The 23,254-nt window shown below is 45.3% G+C and overlaps 2 protein-coding genes across 4 annotated transcripts; both read right to left on the reverse strand.

The window, feature by feature from the left end:
• Nucleotides 1–368: 368 nt before the first annotated feature.
• Nucleotides 369–17,473, reverse strand: IVD (isovaleryl-CoA dehydrogenase). Of its 2 annotated transcripts, XM_056354453.1 has the most exons (12): nucleotides 17,304–17,473; nucleotides 15,182–15,271; nucleotides 13,213–13,264; nucleotides 10,283–10,452; nucleotides 8,711–8,804; nucleotides 8,100–8,236; nucleotides 7,010–7,106; nucleotides 4,330–4,423; nucleotides 3,026–3,107; nucleotides 2,535–2,639; nucleotides 1,789–1,861; nucleotides 369–1,651 (listed from the first exon to the last, which is right to left on the reverse strand). In XM_056354453.1, the coding sequence occupies exons 1-12, from the start codon at nucleotides 17,448–17,450 to the stop codon at nucleotides 1,518–1,520; spliced, it is 1,275 nt and encodes a 424-aa protein (XP_056210428.1). In that variant the 5' UTR covers nucleotides 17,451–17,473; the 3' UTR covers nucleotides 369–1,517. The 2 variants fall into 2 exon arrangements, with proteins under 2 accessions (XP_056210428.1, XP_056210427.1); XM_056354452.1 differs by lacking the exon at nucleotides 15,182–15,271.
• Nucleotides 17,474–17,750: 277 nt separating this feature from the next.
• Nucleotides 17,751–23,142, reverse strand: KNSTRN (kinetochore localized astrin (SPAG5) binding protein). Of its 2 annotated transcripts, none has more exons than XM_056354460.1 (8): nucleotides 23,006–23,142; nucleotides 21,773–21,902; nucleotides 21,564–21,620; nucleotides 21,234–21,333; nucleotides 19,391–19,505; nucleotides 19,015–19,076; nucleotides 18,793–18,867; nucleotides 17,751–17,961 (listed from the first exon to the last, which is right to left on the reverse strand). In XM_056354460.1, the coding sequence occupies exons 1-8, from the start codon at nucleotides 23,010–23,012 to the stop codon at nucleotides 17,830–17,832; spliced, it is 678 nt and encodes a 225-aa protein (XP_056210435.1). In that variant the 5' UTR covers nucleotides 23,013–23,142; the 3' UTR covers nucleotides 17,751–17,829. The 2 variants fall into 2 exon arrangements, with proteins under 2 accessions (XP_056210435.1, XP_056210434.1); XM_056354459.1 differs by having other exon boundaries at nucleotides 22,949–23,099.
• Nucleotides 23,143–23,254: the final 112 nt, after the last annotated feature.

A 23,254-nucleotide genomic window follows, 5' to 3' on the forward strand; every position in this document is an offset into this window, starting at 1 on the left:
TTCAGGTGCAGCTCAACAAGATATTCTTGGCAGGCCACCTCTGTCCACTCTGCTACCTCCATCCAGAGATTAAGACTGAAAATTAAACCCTGGGACACTTCCAGAGTGACAGCCATCCACTGGCCGAATACAAATGAAGTTTAGGAAGAAGGCACCACCACCGTAACTTTAGAAGCTCTTTCTAGCTCTCAATTAAATGAAGTTTTGTAACTTTTATAAACACTGGGTGATGGGTGACCTACCTGGTGATTCAGGAAAGTGAATTTTTCTTCAATCCGTGGCATTTTAAAGTTCTACATTAGTTTACTGTCACCTAGTATAGACAGATGTCAACAACAACAACAACAAAAATACACAAAGCTTTAAGCTCTTTTTTGTTAAAACTGCTGGGATGTTGCCTGCATGGCAACTGTTTAATTAACTGTTCTGTCATATTTACAACATCCAATTTTTCTGTGTGATTCATCCTTTAAGGCTTGCATTATTCTGTGCAATTTTCTTTAATAAAGCTAGGTAAACTTGAATTTGCTGTATATAATATGAACCGAAAACACCCACAAATACTGCTGCACTCGCTCTGACTTCTCTAGCCAACCAAAGGTGGAGTGTGAGTACATGCTTTTGCCAAAAGAACAACCTTTGGGGAAAAAAAAAAACCCCACAAATCAACAAATAACCCCAACCCAAAAAGTCAGCCTCCTCCTGCCTGCTTCATTCATGGATGTCACAATACAGGTCTGACATTTTAACTGTTCCCAGAATGATGGATGGCGACACCTCTGGATGAATAACACCGCGGGAGGCAGTCAATCAGAGCAGCAAAGACTTGGGGCTGCACTGAAATGTCTTGAGAAGCAGCAGGAACAGGAAAGGAAGTATGCAAAGAAACAGATGTGGCATTTTAACGAGGTTTTAGGAATCATCACCCAAAACACTGCTTGTGCATCGATGATGCTTAGAGTGTTCATGACAGCCACCCCCATGATGCGGTTGGTGCCAGGTTCCCAAAATGGAAGTTATTAATCCCATCAGAAGGTCACAATGGGAAATTTCACCTTCCAGTGGTAATACACTAAATGCTAGCTATGTAATGGAACTCTGGTGTTTGTTTCTGGTTTTTTTTTTTAAAGAACGAAATTGTTCCTTCACTGCCCTTTTCCTTTAAGGGAGGGTGACTTTCTGTGCTCAGCAAAGGCACACTGCTCACCAGCCTGCTTCAATGGTGATACGTCCCCTGGGTGAACCTCAGCCCTGTAACGCTGAAAATCAGGATGGCTCATGAACAGGATGAATCAGGATGATCACAAGAAGAGAAAAAACATTTTTTCCTTCCATGCTACCATGTGACTCATTTTGTCAAAGCCCAGTCCAGCAGCATCTGTTCACAGAGCAGGGAGAAGAGAGTCTGCAAGCGACGATCCCAGAATCAGAAGCAAGGAGAGAAGGAGCTTTGCGCTCCAGCCTGTGCAGGCAAAGGCCTCATGGTGGTCAGGGTACTGCCGCTCCACCGGCGGACGTTACTTGAAAGTGGCATTGAAGGCCCTGCCGATGATAAGCCTGCGCACTTCACTGGTGCCTGCCCCTATCTCGTAGAGCTTGGCATCCCGCAGGAAACGCCCCATCGGATAGTCGTTGATGTAACCATTCCCGCCTGCCATCAAAAAGAAGTCACCAGTCATTTCTTCGATGTCGGGGGCTGAGGGTGGGACGGGGGAGCACACTGCTTTGGCACTGCACTTGGCTCCCTCCCGCAACCACTCACAGAAACAAACGCTGCCAGGGACTTACCCAGACACTGGATCCCATCCAGTGCCACCTGGGTAGCACACTCTGCTGAATACAGGATCACTCCAGCACAGTCCTAAAGGAAAGTGACAACGATGACAGTCAGGAAAGGTGTCACCTGCCCATCTCCAATCTTTGTGTCGCTCTGACCTTTCCATTACTCTACAGACACCTGCTAAGATGACCGAACTACTTAATCACAAAGGCACAGGATTCATTCCCCAGTGAGCAAGAAGCAGCAGCAGCCTTTCACTCACTGCAGAACACTTGTGTCAGGCCTGTAAAGGCCACATGAAGACAGAAACAGAAAAAAAAATGACAGAAAAAAAAAGAGAGCACCAGGGGAGGTGGTCTCTCACAAATGCACATCATACCCACAGGAGACCGATGTGATTTGATTTGGGATGCAGGGCACTCTGCTCCAACTGCTAACTGCTCGGTCCCCTCCTTTGACAGAGATGTGGCGACAGTGCCGGCTGCGGAGATGCCAACACCTCAGAATGACTGCTACAGCTCCTTCCAGCAGCCAGATACTGTGTTTGGGCTTCCAATAAACACCTACCGATGCTGCTAAGTCTGTTGCTTTGTAGAACAAGGCTTTCATTTTCTTTGGAGGCGAAAAGAAAAGCACTCGGGGACTCGAGCGAGTTATTTTAACCCCCAGTGCAGAACCTCCACCCTGCTCGTGATCTGGCACCAAAGGGAAGGAATTCCCCCAGCAGACACAGCCCAGGTGGAAGCCAGCTCACCTTTGCATTGAAATGGCCCTGGTCACAGGCCTTTGCCACGTTGTAGACGTACTGCCGACATGCCATCAGCCGCGTGTACATATCGGCCATTTTGCCCTGCATGAGCTGCATGTCGCAGAAGAGAAACATTAACATGAGCAAGGGGAAGATCACCTTCTGCCCGAGCGCTAGGGATCACTCATTTCCCAAACTATCTCAGAGAAACCCGACAAAAGAGAAATCATGGATTCAGCAAAGACACAGCAGGGAGCTGGAGGGTCTCTCCATTCACAGGCTCCCAGGTGGCAGCAGCAGTCCCTCACCCACCGACTCAGGTAAATGGGCTCAGAGATCCTTTCACCTTCTCACCAACGTCATTCCATCGTGCAACCCCAGCACAAACACCACGCAACCTCCTCTGTGCAAAACCCTCCCGTGACACAGCTCTCGTCATCTTAATTTTAAAGAGAAAAGCAAGATGAGAAAAATTTCTAATTCCTTTTCTGCCTCACCTGGAAGTGGCCAATTTTCTGTCCAAATGCTTCTCTTACATGTAGGTATGGAATTGCGTGGTCAAGAACAGCTTGCATGAGCCTAAGAAAAGTACAGATATGCAGGAAAAGGAAAACAGAACTATTAACTATTAATAAAAAAACCTCGGAAGTGTAATCTAAGGCAAAAAGATTCTCACACCTAAAATGATAAGGCTGCTATCTTCCTGTAGCTCCGCTCACACAACGCTAAGAATAAAATCCAAAGGTCCCTTTTTTCTCCTTAGTGCTCTACATATTGCTCATTTGGGACATCTTGTGGTAAGGTCTTACTTTCTTAATTCAGGGGACCGAGATGAAGAGCTGAAGGGCTTTCCTACAGCTGCAGCCAGGGCAGTCTGTGCTGCCTTGCATCTCCAGAGAGCGCTGACTCAAGGAGTACTAGCCAACACCATAAAAACCAGCATAGGCAAGAACAAGAAGGGTGAAAAATCCTCCTTCTGCTTTGTGGAAGATGGTCTTTCCGCATGAGGATTAGTACAGAGAGACCAACAAGAGGACAAGAGGACTGTAGGGTAAAAACAATTACTGGGGAGCTTAATGACTGAATAAATGAAGAACAAAACCTTTACCCAGTCCAGTGGTCCCTCTCTGTGACAGTCTGGATAGCCTTTTGGATTTTAAGGATGCAATGAACTGGTTATTTCCAGAGTAATACACACTGTGGGGCTACAGAAGCATGCAGTCAGGGACCAAGGTGGATTTGCCACCTCTGGAAATGTTCACATCAAGGCTAATATTTCTAAAAGCATGCTCTGGAGGGTCTGTGGCCTGGGCTACACTGGAAGGCAGAGATCTGCAACCTTTCTGGCACTGGTTCATTCCATCCCTTGCCCCTCGGAGGGTGTTCCACACAGATGCTTTCAAACTAAAAAACCCACAAACCTGCAGGAGGAGTGCTAAAGGAGAAGGTGGAGCAGATGCAGAGCAAGCCGTGGCTGCCTGGGAGTGCGGAGCCGAGCACCCTCCAGCAGCAGCCCAGCTGAGCAGCCATGGCACAGCTGGAGTACCCAGCAGCTACGGGATCTCCCTGCTCGCCTCCCCTGCAGCTCGCTGCCTTCCACGGCTCTGGCCCAGCACCTCCTCCCAGCCTTTCCTCTTCCCTCAGAAGCTGCCCCAGTATCTCAGTTCTCCATCCAAGATGCTTCCTGCTGAGATCTGCAACCACCACTGGAGACCCACCGGGCTAGGTGAGAGTGAAGGATCCTTCTGGCCTATAAAAGATGACAAACTATAAACATCTATAAAAGATGACAAACCCTTACCCCAGTGGGCCACCAGATAGCACAAGTCTCTCCAGGTCCAATCCACTCATCAGAACATAGACTCCTTTGCTCAGTGTCCCCAAGATATTTTCAGCTGCAATTGGCAAAGGAAAGTGATTTACTTATGTGCAAAACTGTTGTCCAAGGGCCCATGCTCCCTGGGGGGAGGACCGCAACTTTCAGTCCCATTCACCTCTCTTTCTGGCTTGAGACACAAACATTCAGGCTGAGTTAGACAGGCACTGAGTTTAAATACATATACTCCCTACCACCAAAATGTCAATATTCAATCCAAGCAAAGCCAAAAAGGAAAAGGCAGTAAAGGGTTATAAAGTGCTTGTACAATCGCTGCTATTCTCTCACCTCTTTTCTAAAGGGTAAGGTGCTCTCCAGAGATCTTCCCGCTCAGCACCAACAAGAATAGGAGACTTAACAGCCTAGGAGGACAAAATGGGAGCCCCCTTCACCACCCCATTAGCTTGTATCTAACCCAAACTGACAGCATTACCATCTGATGTCTACCGAGTGTGTATCTGAAATGAATGCAAATCCTTGTCTGATATGCTTGGGACACCTCTGAGCATTCCCAGCACAGGAACCAAAGCCTACACAGCAAGCAGTCAAAGCTCGCCACTCATCACATGTCAGAGTGATGTACATTAGTCTTCTGAGATTGGAGAATACGAACAATCATTATCCCCCCTTCTGTGAGAGAGCCTGAACAGAACACTGCAGTTGTTACAAATAAACGTTTTAAAAAGACAAGTATTATTTCTGTGAAAAAGGAACAGGAAAATAGCCACATTAGGTAACGGGCTGAGAAAAAACTTCAAGAAACTGTTTCACTTTGGGGCAATCTGAAGCACGTGCTGATGTTAACAAGTATAAAAAGAGAAGCAGGAACAAAGGGCTCACCTCAGCAAGGCTGTACTCTAACCATTAGCAAAGAACTTAAAAGCCCAACAACTGCGCTTTGTAGATGGACAGAGATCGAGCCATATAGGAGAACTGATATATATTTCAGGATTTGACCACAAGAGATCTGAGAGGTGTGATATGCAAAGCGAAAATGAGACGGGACTTGGACACATGCAGATAAGTCTCCTGATATAATCTGCTTTTCAGTGGCAAAAGCTCATGGACTGCATTGTCTCCTGCTTACTGAAAAGCATGTTGATGTAGCGTATGGAGAAGTGCAGCTTCTGCAGGGTCATCATCATGATATGGGGCTAGAAAGAGGAAGAAGAATGAAGCTTGGCTTTCAGAGAAAAACCTCAGAAGGGCCACAGGCGAGAAAGAAAAATACTAATACCAAACATCACTTTGAAGAACAGAACACTAACGTCAGCATCAGTAATAATACAGTGACAAAGCTGTTCACGAGTAATGACATCTTACAGCTAAAAAAAGGACTGAATAGCCTGAACACTTTCCTGTACATCCAGGGAAAAGGTATGGATAGGTATGTGGTGAGCTGAAGGACGTACGTGCTGACTGCACAAGGGGGGCAGATCTGCTGGCTGCGTATCACAGAAAAAAGAAAAAAAAACCACCAAAACCCCCAAACCCCTGGGGCTCTGAATCAACTTTTACCAGTACAACATGACCGAATGAGTCCATGGACAACAGCCACTATGAGAGAAACACCAGCCATTCAGCAGAGCGTGGCTGACAGCGAAACCCACATAATTTAAAGTGGATGGAATTGCAGTGCTAAAGGACATCTTGATCTGAGAGAAAGATCCTGCAGACATATGAAATAGCATCAGACTGGTTCAGCTTCCAAGGCAGAAGATCAGAAGCAGCATCAATGGCCAGAGTGCAAAGTGTGTTAACTTTCAACACTGCAATGATGTGCTTCTCCGAGTTATCAGAAAATGGAAATCCTGTTACCATGAGAACATGCTGTTCTGTACGGATGATTACCCAGGAGATGATCTGAAGACTGGGGCACTGGCCTTTCTGATTTCAGAGCGGAGGGATCCAATAAAGTTAGAAATGTCAGATTTCCGCTGAAACTCTTCCACTTACTGCAAAGCAGCTTTTGGTGGTGTATGGGGAGCAGGAGAGTTACTTGCTCTGCAGATATGCAATTAGGATTTTCATGAGCTCAGATAAGGCATCTCCTCCACTTGCTATATAAAGGCTGTAACTTTTCTATCAACAAAAATAGCCGCTGGAGTAACAGAAATGGCCATTACGGTGGTCCCTGCTGTACTAATGCGTGGTGGGAAGGATGTCCATTTTCAGGCCCTGACCCCAAAATAAGGCAGAAATGTTATGGGCAAACCAAACGTCTGTTGGATAGTCTCCAGTGACTTTGGAAAAAAAACACCCTTGAAATAAGCTCTCCGATATACAAGATGGGGAGCTCTAATGGAAACAAATGAATTTGTTCGGAAGCCCCACCTCAGCTTTGCAGAAGCACTGGTTAAGAGTTAGGTCCACGAAGGTGAGCCAGAAGTTACCTGACAAGGGGTGTGCTCACTCAGTGCAATCCAGCAGAGTGCACTTTTCCAGTTTCGCTAGCTCTCTTTTGAGGCTGCCAAAGAGCAGATAACCATCTGCAAAGCCCGCTAGGTCACAGGCTGAACACGCATGTAATTAGCGATCCAATTTATCTGATCAAGAAGACAGGAAACCACCACGTGCACACTGCCATGATTTGAACGCAACTCACCTGGGATCTTGCAGTCTTCAAAGATTAATTCACAGGTATTAGACCCTCGCATTCCCAGCTTATCGAGCTTCTGGGCTGTGCTGAAACCTGGCATTCCCTGCAAAGTCAAGACAGTTAAAATACATTTCAAATCTCAATTCTGACAGACTAAATAAAATCGCTAGAGATCTGTGGAACTTCCCTGACCACAGGAACATGAAGGGAGTCAAAGTGAACTGCCCACTCTGGGAACAAGAACAGGTGTAAGTGCAGAGGAAGCAAATGAGCAGAGAAAAATGCACATATGTGGGGCACATATGAACCCAGTGCATCCATTTTCTAATGCACGTAAATATCAAATACATAAACTGGACAGCTGCCAACACTGACTCTCCCAGAGTAAGGGCTGCAAGCTTTGCCAGTAACTGAACTATTTAATCGCTGTCAGGTTAAGTCCATCAGAAGGCTTACTGATCTCTGAGATTATACATTTCCAGTACCATCTATTTTATCACAGCTTCCTGTCTTCCTTGTGGTGAAGGTGTATATAGCATAGCCCCAAATCTTTAAAAGGGAAGAAAAAACCCATTTTCCCAGGGTTCCCCATTGAACAACCTGTTTCTGCTCCCTGCCCATGAATGTTTAGGTCATTTCAGGATTCCAAAGGGGCAGTGCAAAAAAATGGGAGGAAGAAGTTAATAGAGGTCTTCTAATGTCTTGGCTTAAAAAAAGCCCAACAAAACCCAGCCCACCAAGTTAGATAATAGGATAGTAGGATGTATTTACAAGGCCTCCAATATCTCTGTCAATTTTTGGCAACAAGCAAGCCCTTTCACGTTGGAATCTTGTCTGCTCTCTCTACACTTTTTGGCCTAAAGACTGGTGACATGCTTGGATACGCCAGGGGTGCCCAGCTGACAGCGCAGTATGCCATGTCACCGCAGCAGAGGACTAGTCTCACAGATTTATACAATTGTCAGAAAGTAGTTGGTCATTGAGCAAGGGGGTGACAGTTATAGAAAGAAAACTAGCTGGTTTCTAAATGAGCCAGTGAAGGAGCTAGCTTTAGAAAACCCACTACAATAATACTTGTGAGAATTGTTAAACCTACCCGCTCCACAATGAATGCAGTTATACCTCGGGAGGCTGGAACAGCATTAACATCAGTTTTAGCATAAACAATGAGCACATCTGCATCTGGTCCATTGGTGATCCAAAATTTGTTCCCATTCAAAACAAAGTAGTCTCCTAGAAGCAAAGAGCTGCAATCTGTTAGTTCACAAGAGACATCAGACCAACACCTATATCCTCACTCCATTCATTTCAAAACAGGCTTTCAAGGATGCTCCTTAAGACCCCTACAAACAGCATGCACAAGTTGCTCCTGAGTTCAAGAAAGCTAATTTCCTTAATTTCTGGAGTCCAAAACCAGTTTAACAAATGCTTGACAAACTAAAGAACCTACCACTGGTTCCATCATACCATCAACCTCCACAGCCACAATCAGAAGCCCACTTTCAGACCTTCAACCGTGTACCTCATGCCTTCACTACCTGGCTTTATAACATATTGAATCTCCTGGGAGGCAGCACAAGCCTGCAAACATGGTCTGGTATATCCAAGACCAAGCACCGTATCTCAGTGGTGTTGGGGAGTTTAGTCTAAATTTACAGCAGACATTTACACCAGCAATCTATCCAGACAGCACACGACAAGCCTTACCTTTCTTATCTGCTTTCAGCTTCATGGACACGACATCAGATCCAGCATTAGGTTCGCTCATTGCTAAGGCTCCAATGTGCTCCCCACTAATTAGCTGGAAGAAATGACAAATACTAGAAAGGGAGGAAGAGCAGTAGCATTGTTTCTGTTCCCTCTTTAGCCTGCCTTCTTTTTTTTTCTTTTTTTTTTTTCCCCCTCTCCTCCCCTCTCCCCTGCACTGAATCTCCACAGTAGCTGTTCCGTGTGAGAACAGCAAATGAGAGCTGCTGTTCCTGGTAGAGTCCTAGCAGGGAGCTCCCTTGTACTGCTGTGCTGAGGGAACAGAACCAAATCACAGCGGGATGAGAAGGATGACTCAACTTATGTCTGAGCTAGATGAGTACAGCCCTGCTTATAAAACACCATCTCCAGGAAGATGCCAAAAGAACCATGCAGGCAGCCATATGCCTTTCACAAGCTCCTTGTTCTGGGCTTTATGGCTGCCCTTTTACATAAACAAGGATTGTTTAACACAAAAGGCCAATGATGGGGATGAAAAGAGATTGCAAAGTCCTTAGCAATGTTCTCATAGCCCAGTTCCCCCACACTTGCACTACAAAAGCAGATGGACATCCTTCTTCTATGCCTGCTCATACCAGGCTCTGTCATAGCTGTTGCTTCCTGTTCCTTTCATCCTGCCCTTTTCTCCTTGCTTCCCCCAACCCTTTTTTTTCTCCCTGTGTACTTTTATCCATCTTCTGCTCCTTTTGATCTCTTTTTTTAAAAAACAGACTCAACACTTAAGATATATGTTCAAGCAATTCAATCCATCAGTGCATTTCCACAGAAGTCTTTGTGATCTGTTCAAAACTAGTTAAGTACCCTGTCACAAACCAAGACAAGCAAGAACTAAAGTGATCACACATCTTACTGAAAGGCAGCGAATGAGGGCATCAACATACACCTGAGCAGCAATGAGGACAATTCAGAGTTACATATTAGCAGGCTGCACAACCCTGTGAGGAAGTGATACTATACTTTGCATGTGGCTTAAATCAAGTTTCTTGCACTGATAATTTTAGTAGCTGGGATTCAATGTATCAGCTAAGTTTTTCCACGCATTTAGAAACCTGAGATCTGTTGAACATGCTTTTGAGTCACAAACATCAATGCCCCAGATAACGAAGTTTCGCATGTAGTTAATCAGCATAGGCAAACCAAGCACCTAAGCAGTGAGAAATGGAAAACATAATAGGAAAGCAGTGACTTTCATTCAGAAATCTCTGACCGATTTCAGAATTTGGAAGAATATCATCCAGCGCCACCTCAAATCCTCATTTAATAACGCAGCTCCAGAGAGCTGGACTACGCTGCCTACAGACGTGGAGCTTGGCACAGGCAGAGGTCAATATGGATTAACAGGACAAATATTAACACAATAGAGAAGGGCAAGTTTAGCAAGTAAGGTATTTCCTAAGGTTGGGTGACGGAGATTGACTAGTGCTTAAAATGCTACACACCATGAAAGATGTTCATCCTTGTACACAGCCAAAACCCAAACCCTTTCCAGTTTCACCTCTTCCAGCCACGTACCTTGGGTAAGTACTTGTTTTTCTGGGCCTCGTTGCCGTTACGCACTAGCTGGTTGATACAGAGGTTTGAGTGGGCACCGTAACTAAGCCCGACAGCTGCTGATGCACGAGAAATTTCCTCCATCACCAGCACATGGTCCAGATACCCCAAAGCAGATCCACCATATTCCGCTGAAAAGAGAAGAGAAACCTCATGTCAACCACCATGGAGTATATCACACATGCACGGGGTCCCAGGGTCAGGCTCAGCCTTAAATGAGACCCAAGACACAGGGCAGCTTCTGCTTTTGACTGACACTGTCCCTGAGCTGGGACCTCTGGCCTTCCCCGTCATCTGAATTTCAGTTTTCTTATCTTAAAGGCACAGTGATATTACTTCTTCAGCATAATCAATAATTTACTGCATATTTGTACAGCATAGTTTTATACATAACATGCCTAAGGATACATCTAAAACATCCTACCAATACTTGCAGAACAATGAGTCCTTATCAACCAACCTTAAGTGCAACCTTAATGTTATGACAAAGATTAAATCATAAGGTGGCAATGTGTATTCAGTGAGAGGACAAAGGAACACAGGGCAAGTCTGTAAAGTCCATGCATGTTTGTCGTAACAAGGACCCCTTAACAAGTGAGGAATCCTCAAACCGCTCAAGAAGTGGGGCACTAGGGACTTTCCTAAGCCCACAAACATGCAGGAGACCAGCATTTTCATGGGTATCCAGTTCAGAAGGAGAATGATCCATAAATGTAACTGCTGTGATTCACCAGTGGCAAGACTGCAGATTTCAAGAAAGGATGAAGTGAGACAGAGCAGCACGATCATCCTAACTGGGAATCCAGCTAGGCACACCGAGCTGAGTCTAAAACTGGTGGTAAAGATTAAAGGTACACAGTAGAACAGGGAGAGGGAGAAGGCAGGAAAAAAATGAGAAGGCTGAGAAATGCATAATGTCCTCAAGCAGCTGACAGCCCACAAATATACAGAGATACACCTACACACACACTTATATACACCCAAATACAGTCACATCCCAATGTAGAAGCTTTGTTCTGCAGGCAAGCAGCAGGTGTACTGCCAAGAACTAAACCAGGAGGTCATAAACACTGCGAAGTAGTCAGGGAGGTAACCCGGGAACACCTACTTGTCATCCAGATGAATGCTGTAAGCAAGCAGCAACAACAGTAACAGCAAATACGTTTGCACACTTACAGTGCCCAAAGAGCTGAGTGTGTAACCTGGGCTCGAAGAGGGCTACTGTTCCTGACTCATCAAATTAACACAACAGCCACTGGCACTACACGCAGCCTTTCCTCCCATGGCACTCATTCTGACTCCTGTCTTTATCTGCAGGGCTCTTCGTCCTCTGAATCACCTCTCACTGCCACAATCAACGTTTAGGGTTTTACCATCAATATCCTAAAAGATGGGTTTAATAATTTCCCATATATGCCAAAACAAGAGAGTTCTCTACTCACTCCCATAGAACGGATGGGTTTGGTGCTATTGCCTCAAGACACAAACAGTAACTGCCTGCTGTAAGCAGGACTGGCCCATGACTGCTCTGTACTGCAAGGGGTGCATGAAAATAATCCTGCCAGTCAGCTTCTTGTATAATACAAACCACAGTGTGACTTAGAATGATGCTGCCCTTTCAGAATTAGTCTTTATGTACTATTGTTCCACAGCAGCTACATATTTGCATTTCTTAACTTAGCTCTTTATAAAATGAATGGAAAATTACAAACCAACATAGTTTTCTTAGTTTTAAGAAGAAAACAAAAAGTACTGTTATTTAAAATGCTCCCTTAATAGACTTGATCCACTGGTGCCCAAACACGCCATTTAATTGAGCATACATCTTCGTAAGATTTCACATTATCTTCACATCCTAAATCCCTGTCCTCACCTCCTGCACTAAAGCCAAAGCCAATAAAGAAAGCACACACAACTCCACGATCAAAAATAAGGCAAAAAATTCTGGGTATAGGAAGGTTTTAGAGGTAAATCTTTGAGGAAATCAAAAAGGACAGGGCTCATGAGGGGACGGCTTATTTATAGTGTGGGAAACTGCTGTAAGCCTCAGGCACAACATCAAAGAAGAAAGAAGGTAAGAGTGAGAAAAAACAGGAGCAGCAGTAAATTGGGAAGAGTAAAGAGAAAGAAAGCAGAAATACAGACTCTTTCAAGCAGACTCAGTGCCACTGAAAGAAATGCAGAGGCATTATTTCAACGCATTGCTATTCAGCTTGCTTCTGCAGAAGCCTTTGCACACGCACATCCAGAAACACAGACTTCACGATGGGGAAATAAAGGCCCCATTGGCTGCTTTTCTCCACTAAGGGCTTCTCCTCATTACACTGTGTTAGTGCATTCAGCATGACCATAGCAGCCTCAGTAATCTATAACATTAATCAAAACACTTTTCAACTAACCTGGACAAGGCTGAATAAGATTTACCCTGATTTTTTCTGACTGGTTGGACGTGGTCAGCTCTCCATTAGTTATCACGGCTTTTCAGAGCATTGTTTTATACCCTTTAACTTCTCCTATTAGAGATGGATGTTTGTTCTAGGATACTTTTCTTCAAAACTTGCAGCAAACGCTTCATATTAGAGAAGCGCAAACATGCTCGAGCTGCATATGTTATATCTGGAGAAACCATTTCTGAGCAGTACTTCTAAACTGTAAAAGGCATTCTGTTAATCATCCAGAAGAAGCCTAACATGGAAAAAGGATTCCAAGTCAGTAAAGAGTAACAAAAGTTGCGAAATACTTTTTAAAAAACACAAAGATAGGAGCTTCTGGATAAAGCAGGTGTCACATCACAGACAAGGTTGTTATGAACCGGAAAGCCTGTGTTTAAGTAGTCTCTCTTTTGTTTGAGGAATCACCCAGTAGAAGGTAAAAGGTGGGGACAGACTTACCAGGAGCCGTGATCCCCAGAACGCCCAGTTCCCCGAGTTTCTTCCAAAATTCCTACAAATACAGAACAAGCAATCAGTCCAGACGCACAGTCAGAGCATCAGCATAAGAAGTTTTCCCAGGTAGCTCACTGAACACATCAATTTACCTTATTCTTGTGATATCTCCAAGATAAATACATAATACCTACTCCATCTGCAGCAGCAGCAGCTCCATCCTTTGGACTAAGAACCCAGACAGACTTAAGGACATTAGTTATGCTACACACGGGAGTGGTCTGTTGAATCTGGTGAAAATTCACAAGTCTACATTTAATTCTGGAAGGACAGGTCTTAAGATTTAACTCACTGCCCAGTTTAAAAAGAATTTTAAATAATTAAAACTTCACATTAATTTAAAAAATTGCACTTCTAGACTTTCATATACTATCTCTTGCCAAAGATTACTTAGGATGTTATGACTTAAACTTATGCTTGCCTTTTACCTCAGGCATCCTTGTCACTGCTTTGGCAGCACAGTGTGGGCCTATGAGCCTGCAGCTGCTGCCAACAGCAGTTAGCACAAGCCATCCATGACTGAAACCACGGACTTATGTACAAGAGCTGCTATTCGCTGGTACTTTTAGTAAAACAGAAACTGGTAAGCAAAGCCATGGAAGCGTCCTTAGTAGAGATCAAAAAAAAGGGAACATTACAGCCTTGCAGGTGGTTCTAGAAAAGTTATAAGGTGACCACAACAGAGAATTTGTGAACACTTTGGACTTGTGAAGCTAAGGGAGCTGAATCCACAAGGGCCACTCAAACATGTAACCTGTAGGTTTTCAAGACTGCCAAGACACTAGACATGCACAGGGCCTAGATAAACATTACTGAGTCTTGCGTAGTTGAACTTTGTAACGTACATGTCCATCTGCTAGAGGACAAACCGTACTCCTTGTTCACCAACTCCTCCATTTGCCTACCACCCCGATTATCACTGGCAACGACACTGCTCAAGTGACAACCTCATGATTGAAGGCACAGAGCTGCCAGCTGACTTCAGACCTGCGCAACAGCTGTGTCTTGCACATAGCATCACAGAATAAGAGGGAACTCATGACATAGTGCAGTAGCAAAGGATGTCCCCAATGAGGACCACAAAAATGCTGGGGGGCAGGGAGGGGAGCATCTCTTTGCTGCTCCTTCAGACTGCAGCCTCCCCTCCACTACACGATGGACCCACAGGTGAACGCTTGTCTCATGGCCTCAGCATCCAGTGATAATTATCAGCAAATAGTCTCCAGAGACTTCAGAAAGTATTATTCAATAGCTCTGGATGACATCTGGTGCACCAGGCTAAATTTATATACTTCACTTCAAAGCTGTGCATATATCCCTAAAAATGTCAACATCAGAGCTCTGGGAAATCCTAGCAGATGTTCTGAGCTTTTTAAGTCTTGTGGAGCTTATGAAAACCAATAGTTAGATATCTCATTTTCATCCATCAAACAATCCTGTTGCACAAAATTTGTTGTTTTTATTAGGAAGGCAAGTTTCAGCTAGACGGTCAAACAATGCTACACTTCAGCATTTGCACACAATATTTTCACAACAGATTTGAGAGGAAACTCAGCTGTCCAAGGAAGGGTCCTAGCTAGGAGAATACAAAGCATATATTGGAGGAGGAGTGTGAACAAAGCCAAGCAGAAATACCACAATAAGAATCCAAACAAAGCCATTATCAATCCTTTTTTTCATTTTTTTTTTTTTTTTATTGCATGCTGACTGGGTTCTGCCCCAGGTTGCTGAAAGTCATTAACAAAACATAAAACAGGAAACCAAAAATTGTTTTCTATAGAGGCTTTCAAGTTTGAAAAGTTAATGCATATGTTCCTGTGGTGTGGACTAGGACTCTGTCTGGACTAATGTACAGATCAAAGTACCAACAGGCTTTCACTACCATCTATTTTAAATGCACACATTAAATACTTGCCCGCATGCCTCTGAATTCATTTTCCTGGTCAATCTGTTGGGCCTTTGGAGCCAAATGCTCTTGACAGAACTTTGTCATGGTCTGTCTAAGCTGGGAAAAGAGATGAGGAGAAACACATATGTTATACCTCATCAATATATTGTTGTCATCTTCTCTAGGATATTCCCAAAATTCCCCTGCCAGGCAACTCCAGGATCCCAAACCCAGAAGGAGAAGACCACAAGGAAATGGATGTTTCAGGTTACTAGCTGGAAGACCACATGAAAGGCCCTTTAATCTTTAAGTACATCAGTATCTTCTCTAAGTTCCTCTCAGTGTTTAACCTTAAAAATCTTACCCCACCCTGAGAGAATGTTATTTAACTACTGCCTACACCATGGTTTCAGGAGATGTTTTTGGTCAGGAAACTTTGAAAGTTGATGAATGGAACTTATAATGTATTATCCCCATCCAGTAGCTGTTTAGAGTTTCATTCAATTATATGCAGATGCTTGCAACAAGCATGCATACTAATTAAAATATGTTGGTGTATCAAACTGGAACTACATTAGCTATGGTGCTATTTTCTGCAGAGGGAAAATTTAATAAAGTTAGATATGCTCATAGACTCCAGTGTTAAAAATCCCAAAATTTATTCTAAATTTTAAAATTCGAATACTTACATTCTGCAGAAGTCCATACACACCCTAATAAAATATATACAATACATTAAGTGTTTTTAATATGAAGATTTTAAAACTTTGTCCAGACTTTATAGGAGATCTTAATAATCCCATTTTCCTGTTTGGTTCTTTATTCTGACAAATTAATGCTGGTGAAGGAACAATCTTATGAGACTGAAACCCGCTGCTGTTTAACCAGAACCTGTAGAAAGGTCAGAAGCAACAAACCAAAATATGCCCACACTTCTCTGCCTTTCAACCCCACAACAAAAGCATCCTCTTTTTTACAATTAAGAAGATATGTTAAGTTTCCATGACCTCCCAGACCTTGGTTTCCAGTACCACCAAACAAGCTTTCCCACCATTGGTACATTTAAAACTTAAAAAAAACCCAAACCAACCAACCCCAAAACACATTCAATGTTTCCACTGTGATAAAGCTGTCAGCAGTAAACTTGAGCATAAAGCTTAAAAGAGGGAAGAAAAGCAGATTAAACCATAATTATAACAATTTAGAGATTGAGGAATAGACTCAGACACACATCCCTGATAGTCTGAGCCAGTTTATAACAATGACAGTGCTCTTAATTCAGTTTAACGAACATTACTGCAGTCTTTTTTTTTTTTAGCTTTTCCACCAGACAGATATGAACTATTGAATATTTTCCTCCTTTAACACCTACTGAATGCAGAAGGACAAAGAAACGAGTCAATTCAAGCTGATAAGGCTGTAAACCTCGAACACGAACCTGGCAAAGAACACTTCTCTCATAAGAAAGCAAGAACGAGTAAGTTTATTTGGTACATTCGTGTTGTTGCTGTCACGGCGGCCTGGGAGGCAGGGCTACAGCTGCAGGTCTGAGGCCCCAGGAACAGCGCTCCAGCGGCCGGCCTGGGCCAGCGCCTTCCACCCCGTGCCTAGGGCAGCAGGGGGCTAAGTGCCATGCTGGCTGGCACCAGGCTGCGGTTGAACACAGGAGGAAACAACAAGGCAAGGCGCCGTTATCCTAAACGCCTCGGTCCCCGCGCTGGGCAAGGGGAACGCGCTAGGAGAGCCGCACACCCCCTCGAGATTCGACCTGGCCCAGTTAACTCGTTCCTTTGGCGACCGCACTGCTGACGGTTTCTGACAAAACAGGTCCAGCGCGAATGCAGGGCATGTTTTCTCCCCCGAGCGCTACGCTGAGCAGGCTTTATCGTGAGGAAGCGCCCTGTCGCGATGACGCGGCGGCAGCGCGGGCTCAGGCCGGGCCGTGGCTCCCGCAGCTGCGGGCCTTTCCCGCCCCGGCCGCGCCACGCCCCCAGAGCGCGCCCGGGGATAGGCCGGCTCCCCGCGGCGTCGGCCAATCACCGGGCGCCAGCCCCGACACACCCCCGGCGGGGCGCCGCTGGGAGCCCCCCCCTCCTCCCCCCGCTCCGGCCGCCCGCCACCGGCGGCGCGGGGCCCCGGCGGGCCCTACCTGCCGCTGCTCGTCGCTCAGCCCGTTCACCGTGTCGTCCACCGCCAGCCCCGCGCAGCCCCGCCGCCGCAGCCCCAGCGCCTGCAGCCGCCGCGCCCGCCGCAGCCCCGCGCAGCCCGCCGCCCGCCCGATCACTGCCGCCGCCATGGCTGCCCCGGGCAGGCACCGGCGCGCAAGCGCGGCCCGGCCCCGGGGGTGCGTCCCGCCCCGCCGCCCGCCTCTCCGGTGGGGCCCGGAAAGCACCAGCTCAGCAGCGCAGGCTCGGGGAATTGAGAGCGCGTTTAATGATTAACTTAATGAGTTATAGCGCGGAGGAACCGAAGGATCGTGAGGAGGAAGCCGCTCGCCAGCGGCGTGCGGTAAGGAGGGTCCAGGCGAGGCCCCGGCGGCTGCCGGTAGAGCAGTAAGAGCCACGAGTCCTGCCCCGGCCGCTTGCCCAGCCCCCGACAGAACTGGGTTTGCCAAGTAGAGACCACTAAACTATCAGTAAAACAGCAAAAAACCCAGTCTAGTCCATCTTCATGCCTCACATTGCCAGGAGCAGCTCCAAATCGTTAAGTGTTGCTGAACATTCCTTAATTTCTGCTTGAAAGGCAGAATGCTTCTCCAGGGACTGGTGTCTCTCTTCTTCTGCTGACTTCCACTTGTCCATTGCCATCTGCATAGAGAAGTCAGTGTACACCACACTTTACTAACACTAAAGTACTAACAGCAAAGCCAGGCTCTAAAGCAGCTCAAGTATTTGAACTCTTCAGCAGGGTCTTATGTGCTAAACTAACATCAGTTCACCCTGACTGGGGTGTCTTTTACCTTAGCTCCTTGAGGAAAACAGCAATTTATCTACAAGCAAAATTTCGGAAGTGATCTTCATTGATTAGCTCTTAAGCTTCTTACCAAGAATGGCAGAACTGTAGTTTGACTACTATTTTGGTCCATACATAGACTTATTGAAGCTGCTTACTGGTCTGCAGCAGTTCCCAAGCTAGATGAAGTCTTCTGAATCCCAGTGTAACAACTGGACCAGCAGATCAGTGTTCCGCCAGCGGCACTTACAAGCACCTGTAACAGTCCAGAACCTCTCTCAAGAGGAGTTGATCTACATAGATCCAGTACCAACATCCATCTTTACTTTGGAACTGATTCAGTCTAACTTGAAAGCTATCAGTCATTAATATCACTTTCACCTTCTGCCTTTCTTCAAGTTCAAAGGTATACGATTCAACTTGAAGAGACAGAGATGAGAATTAACATTGCCCCACTAGAAACTTTGCTAAAGCAAAGGGGGCTTAAAGTCCTCTATTTAGAAAGGGAGTAACACATAACAGTTTCCTTCATGCATGTATGTTTATAACAAAAGATGAATACTGCAGGCTCTCACCATCTAGTTCATTTGGAGATTGGAGCAGGACTGGAGGGAGCAAAATAACCTTCAGAATCTCACTCAGCACCAGGTGCTCAGTACCTGGTTGAATCAAAGTCTCAGTCTTACCTGAAGCACCTCCTTTTCTTTTGCAGCTGTTTGATTAAATAGCCTCAATTCTTCTACGAGCTTCTCAGTTAACAGCTGAAGAGCCAAAAGGAAAATAGTTTAATATAATGAAAATAAATTGAAGTCTCAGCAGCTGTTTCAATCACATCAGTAGAGAAGGGCAGCAGCACACAGACCTCTCAAAGCCCATGAACTCCTACCACTATTTCAAAATTTTCTTACCACTGTCTGCTTCTGGCATTCCTGTGCCTTTTCTTCCTCCTCCAAAATGTTGCTGCCTGTAACTAATTTATGAGATGCATTAGTGAACCTCTAATATACAGATAAACTATTAGTTCTTACAAGCAGAGTTTTCAAAGTAATTTCCACAGCAAGAATGATGAAATTATTTTCAAAATTTATCCAGGACAGGGCTTACTACAGGAAGGATCTTTTTCTCTTAAGCTACGATAAAAGTTTCCCCTGGAGCCACAGTAGTATTTCCTTAACAAGGAAGCAGAGTCCAAACATTTGATGAACAGTTATGACAGGGGAAAAAACCCAAAAATCATTCTGAAGAATGAGAACTAGAATGGGATGTGAAGTGCATAGCTCTTACCAGGATCAATGTTTCTGCTTTCTAAAATCACCATGCAAGTCTGCTGAAATTTCTTGAGCTTCTCAATTTCTTGTAGCAGGCCTTCATTCTCCTCCTTTAACTCCTTTATAGTACCCTATCATTAACACAGGTTTCAAGTGAAGCAAGTTACCAGAGGTTTTCTTCTCATTAGTCACTAATACTGAGCTTGATGCTAATGGCTTAACAAGTGCTCCGCTAGCGCCAACAATCAGATCTTGCCCTTCTGTCTCTACTACTGCACCAAATTAGTCTGTTGCAGACACTTACTCCTGCTTCTTGACAGGATCAATACATTTATCACATCCACATGTCATAGCAATTACTAGAAAAAGTCAATCCTAGAGATAAATTCCCTTTTGGCAATCCTAGCATATCTTTTCTTGTACTCCCTCCCATATATATATATATATAAGCATTTGACACACTGAAGAGCATATAAGCATTGGGAAGAAAAGGGCATCTTCGAATCTTTAAGCTACAGCATTATTCCCTACACATTTCAGATATTACCAGGCAATTGCATAAGCTGATCAACCTCACAAGTGGAATGCAATTCTCTAAGAGAATCAATAAGCATGTGGATTAGGGTGATCCAGCTGATAGCATCAGAAGCTTTTTGAACATTTCATAGGAGGTCTCAAAGGCTCTTAAAGAAATCAAGCTGTGAGATAAAAGGAACGATCATCTCAGATTAGTAACTGGTTGAGAACTAGGAAATAAAGTGAGCTCTTATAACTGAAGGTTACAAGTAGAGCCTCTTGCACATGACAAAAACTGTGCCAAGTGTCTCCTGCAGTGATCTGCAAGAGGTGAACAACAATGTGCCAATTATGAACCTAGACTTGATAAAGAAATCAAATCTGTTTGAAACAAAATCCACTGAACAGTCCCAGCTCTCTCAGCCTTTCCTCCAGTCCCTTAATCATCTTGCTGGCCCTTGGCTGCACTCTCTCCAGTATGTCCATGTCTCCCTCCTACCAGGAGCCCAGAACCGGACACAATATTCCAAGTTTGGCCTCTCACTTGTGCTGAGCAGACAGGAAAAAAACTTGCAGAAAAATATAGAAGGCACTAAAAGATTAGGCAACAATATGAAACAATAGCACATGAAGGAACATAAGCTTATATAAACTGAGCTCTGTGTTAAATACTCGGAAGAGAATGAGGTCGCTGTCCCTCAAAGTCAGTGCACAGCAGTGAGCAAAAACCAAGGATAATGTTCTTCATTACTGAAACGAGACCATACACATTTCTGAACCTATACCTTCAATAGTGTATGCACTTTCACACGGCACTGTGTGATGGCCTACCAAAGCTAGCAGAAACTAGGCAAAAGGAACAAGGAAATCGGATAGTTTATCTACCATGTGTTAGGAGCTACAGATGAAAAAGAACTAACAGACCTCAAACCATCAGTGGCAATATTCACATTTTCTCTCAATGCAGCTAGGCATTTTCTCTCAACGCAGCTAGGAAGCACCTGGCAATATTAAGGCTGTTTTAATAAAATGCCATGCAAGTCTATAGCTGTGAACTTGAAATATTCTCCCACCAGGAGTTTAAAATGGAATTAGAACTCTGATGTCTACTTAAGAGATCTGGACACATTATCCATCCAAATACATCTGCAGCTCAGCTGATTTCCAGGTTCTAGCAGATATTATGGGTATCAGGGGAGAAACCCTAGCCCACCCAAACTCTACTGACATCTGATGGAGACAGGAAAATGAGCAAGACAATCTTATGATCTGACTCTGTAGAGGTCAGAATATAAGAATTACTTAATGATTTGTTTACACACACACACCCTTGCTTTGCTTACCTGTGCTCCTGTTAGTCTGGAGTGTAGCTGCTGTTTGGCTGTTTCTAATAGCTGATTCTTGGTCTTCAGCTCTGCTTCTAGTTTGTATCTGTTGATATGTCTGTAGAATCAAGCATCAAAGATTTAAAGGCAAAACCATCAGTATTACATTTCTTCTCTTTTACTTCCACAAATGTGCCCTTTTTTTGAAGCACTTGCTCTTGTTTCTGACCAAGGGCTTTAATCAGCAAAACTGAGCAAGAAAACCGTACATGGGTGAAAGCTCATCATAACCCTTCAGAGGGAGCATTACTGCATGAGGGGAGCTAACAGAGATTTGAGGAAACATACCCTCTTGTAGCTGACTTCTTTGAAAGCGGTTCCACTTTCTTAGCAGATTTAGGCAACCTTAAAAGACAGGTAAAAATACAATTACCAGAAGACCACTGCATTCCTGCAGACTACCAAGTCTGTTAAGTTTGACAAAATCTGCAAAATGCTAAGCTGTCTTTAGGACATTTGCCAGGTAATAAATCCATCAACATTTTCTTTTCATTTACCCTTGGTTTGTAGCTTTGGAGATACCATCTGCTGGAACATTTGAGTTAAAAGAATTGGGATCTTCGTTGAAATCTAGATCTGGTGTTTTGCTGACACATTGTTTCTTTGAAGGAAAAGCCATTTGTATTTCTGCAAGAAAAAGACCATAACAACACTACAGTCTACAAGAGATCACCATAATACACTGAACCTCTAGATCTCTTAAACCTTCAATTTGATAAATCAAAATTATATCTGGCTAGAACAGAGACTTTAAGGTAGCGACAACCAAGGGCAGTCTTCAAACTTTACCCATGATTAAAGGTCCAGAACAAGCCACAGATAGCTCAAATGGTAGACACTATTAAAACATAGTTACAAGCTAGCACTAATGAGAAAAAATTTGAAAGTGCCAACACAGGCATGATAATAGAGGGGGTCTCAACATCAAGCAGACAGTGGGGCACAAGGTTCTGAGCAAAGTCGTGCAGTACTGGAAGCAAAACAAACACAGCCCGCTCAAAACCCAGTTAAGAGAGCTTTACATTTCAATTCTCTACGAGTAGATTAATTTCTAAAATACCACTACTTTAGAGAACCATCTTCCTATGTAAACTTTATTTGGCTTTAAACCGCAGCTGTTTAGAGTATGTAATGTTTGTTCACAGCGGCTCCAGGAAGCCCCCCCGCCCAGTAAAGCGTTTTTCAAATGACATCCTCACAAGCGCGTTTATACCCGAGTAACGGAGCTCCCATCGGTACAGACTAGCTCCCGTGCTTTTAACGTTAAGCCCGCGTGCCTCACATTTCTAAAATGCTGTAAATAGTATGAAAGGAATTCTGGAAGCAGGGTCCCCGCGGGAGAGGCCGTCGGGGCGAGGCGGCCCGGCGCTCGGGGGGGGGGGAAGGCGCCGGCCCCCCAGGCCCAGCCCGGGCCGCCTTGCAGCGAGCTGGGCCCGCCCTGCGCCGAGCTGCCCCGCCAGCCCAAAAGGCGCCAGCCCAAGCCTTAAATAGAGAAAACGGCTGAATAAAGCCTGTAACCAGGCTTCGCCGCGGTCACCACAGAGCAAGGCAGAGTTCGAGCCCCCCCACCACAACCGCTCCCCCTTCCCGCGCCGGCCTACCCCGCTCGGCAGCCCCCGCAACCGGGACCGGGTGCCCTGCGGCGCAGCCCCCCTCCCCCGAAGGGTACGCACCCGCGAGATACCCAGCGCGGTGCAGCACATCGTAGACGGGGATGCGGCAGAACTCACCCTCCATGGAGGCCGATCCTCCCGCCGCCGTTTGAATCGAACCCGCCGCCAAACTGCCGCACCGCCGCCGCGCATGCGCAGGGGCGCCCGCCGGCCGCGCGCTGGCCCCGCCCCACGGAGCGGCCTGCGCGGGCGCGGTGCGCGGGCGCGGTGGCTGCGCTGCGTGCCTTCTTCGCGCCCTTTTCCTGAGGGGAGGGAAGGCGCTGAGGGCATGGCGGGCGTCGCAGGCGGCTGCGGTGCTGCTCTCCA

The sequence above is a fragment of the Falco biarmicus genome, chromosome 10, assembly GCF_023638135.1.
Source record: "Falco biarmicus isolate bFalBia1 chromosome 10, bFalBia1.pri, whole genome shotgun sequence".
Classification (NCBI taxonomy): Eukaryota; Metazoa; Chordata; class Aves; order Falconiformes; family Falconidae; genus Falco; species Falco biarmicus.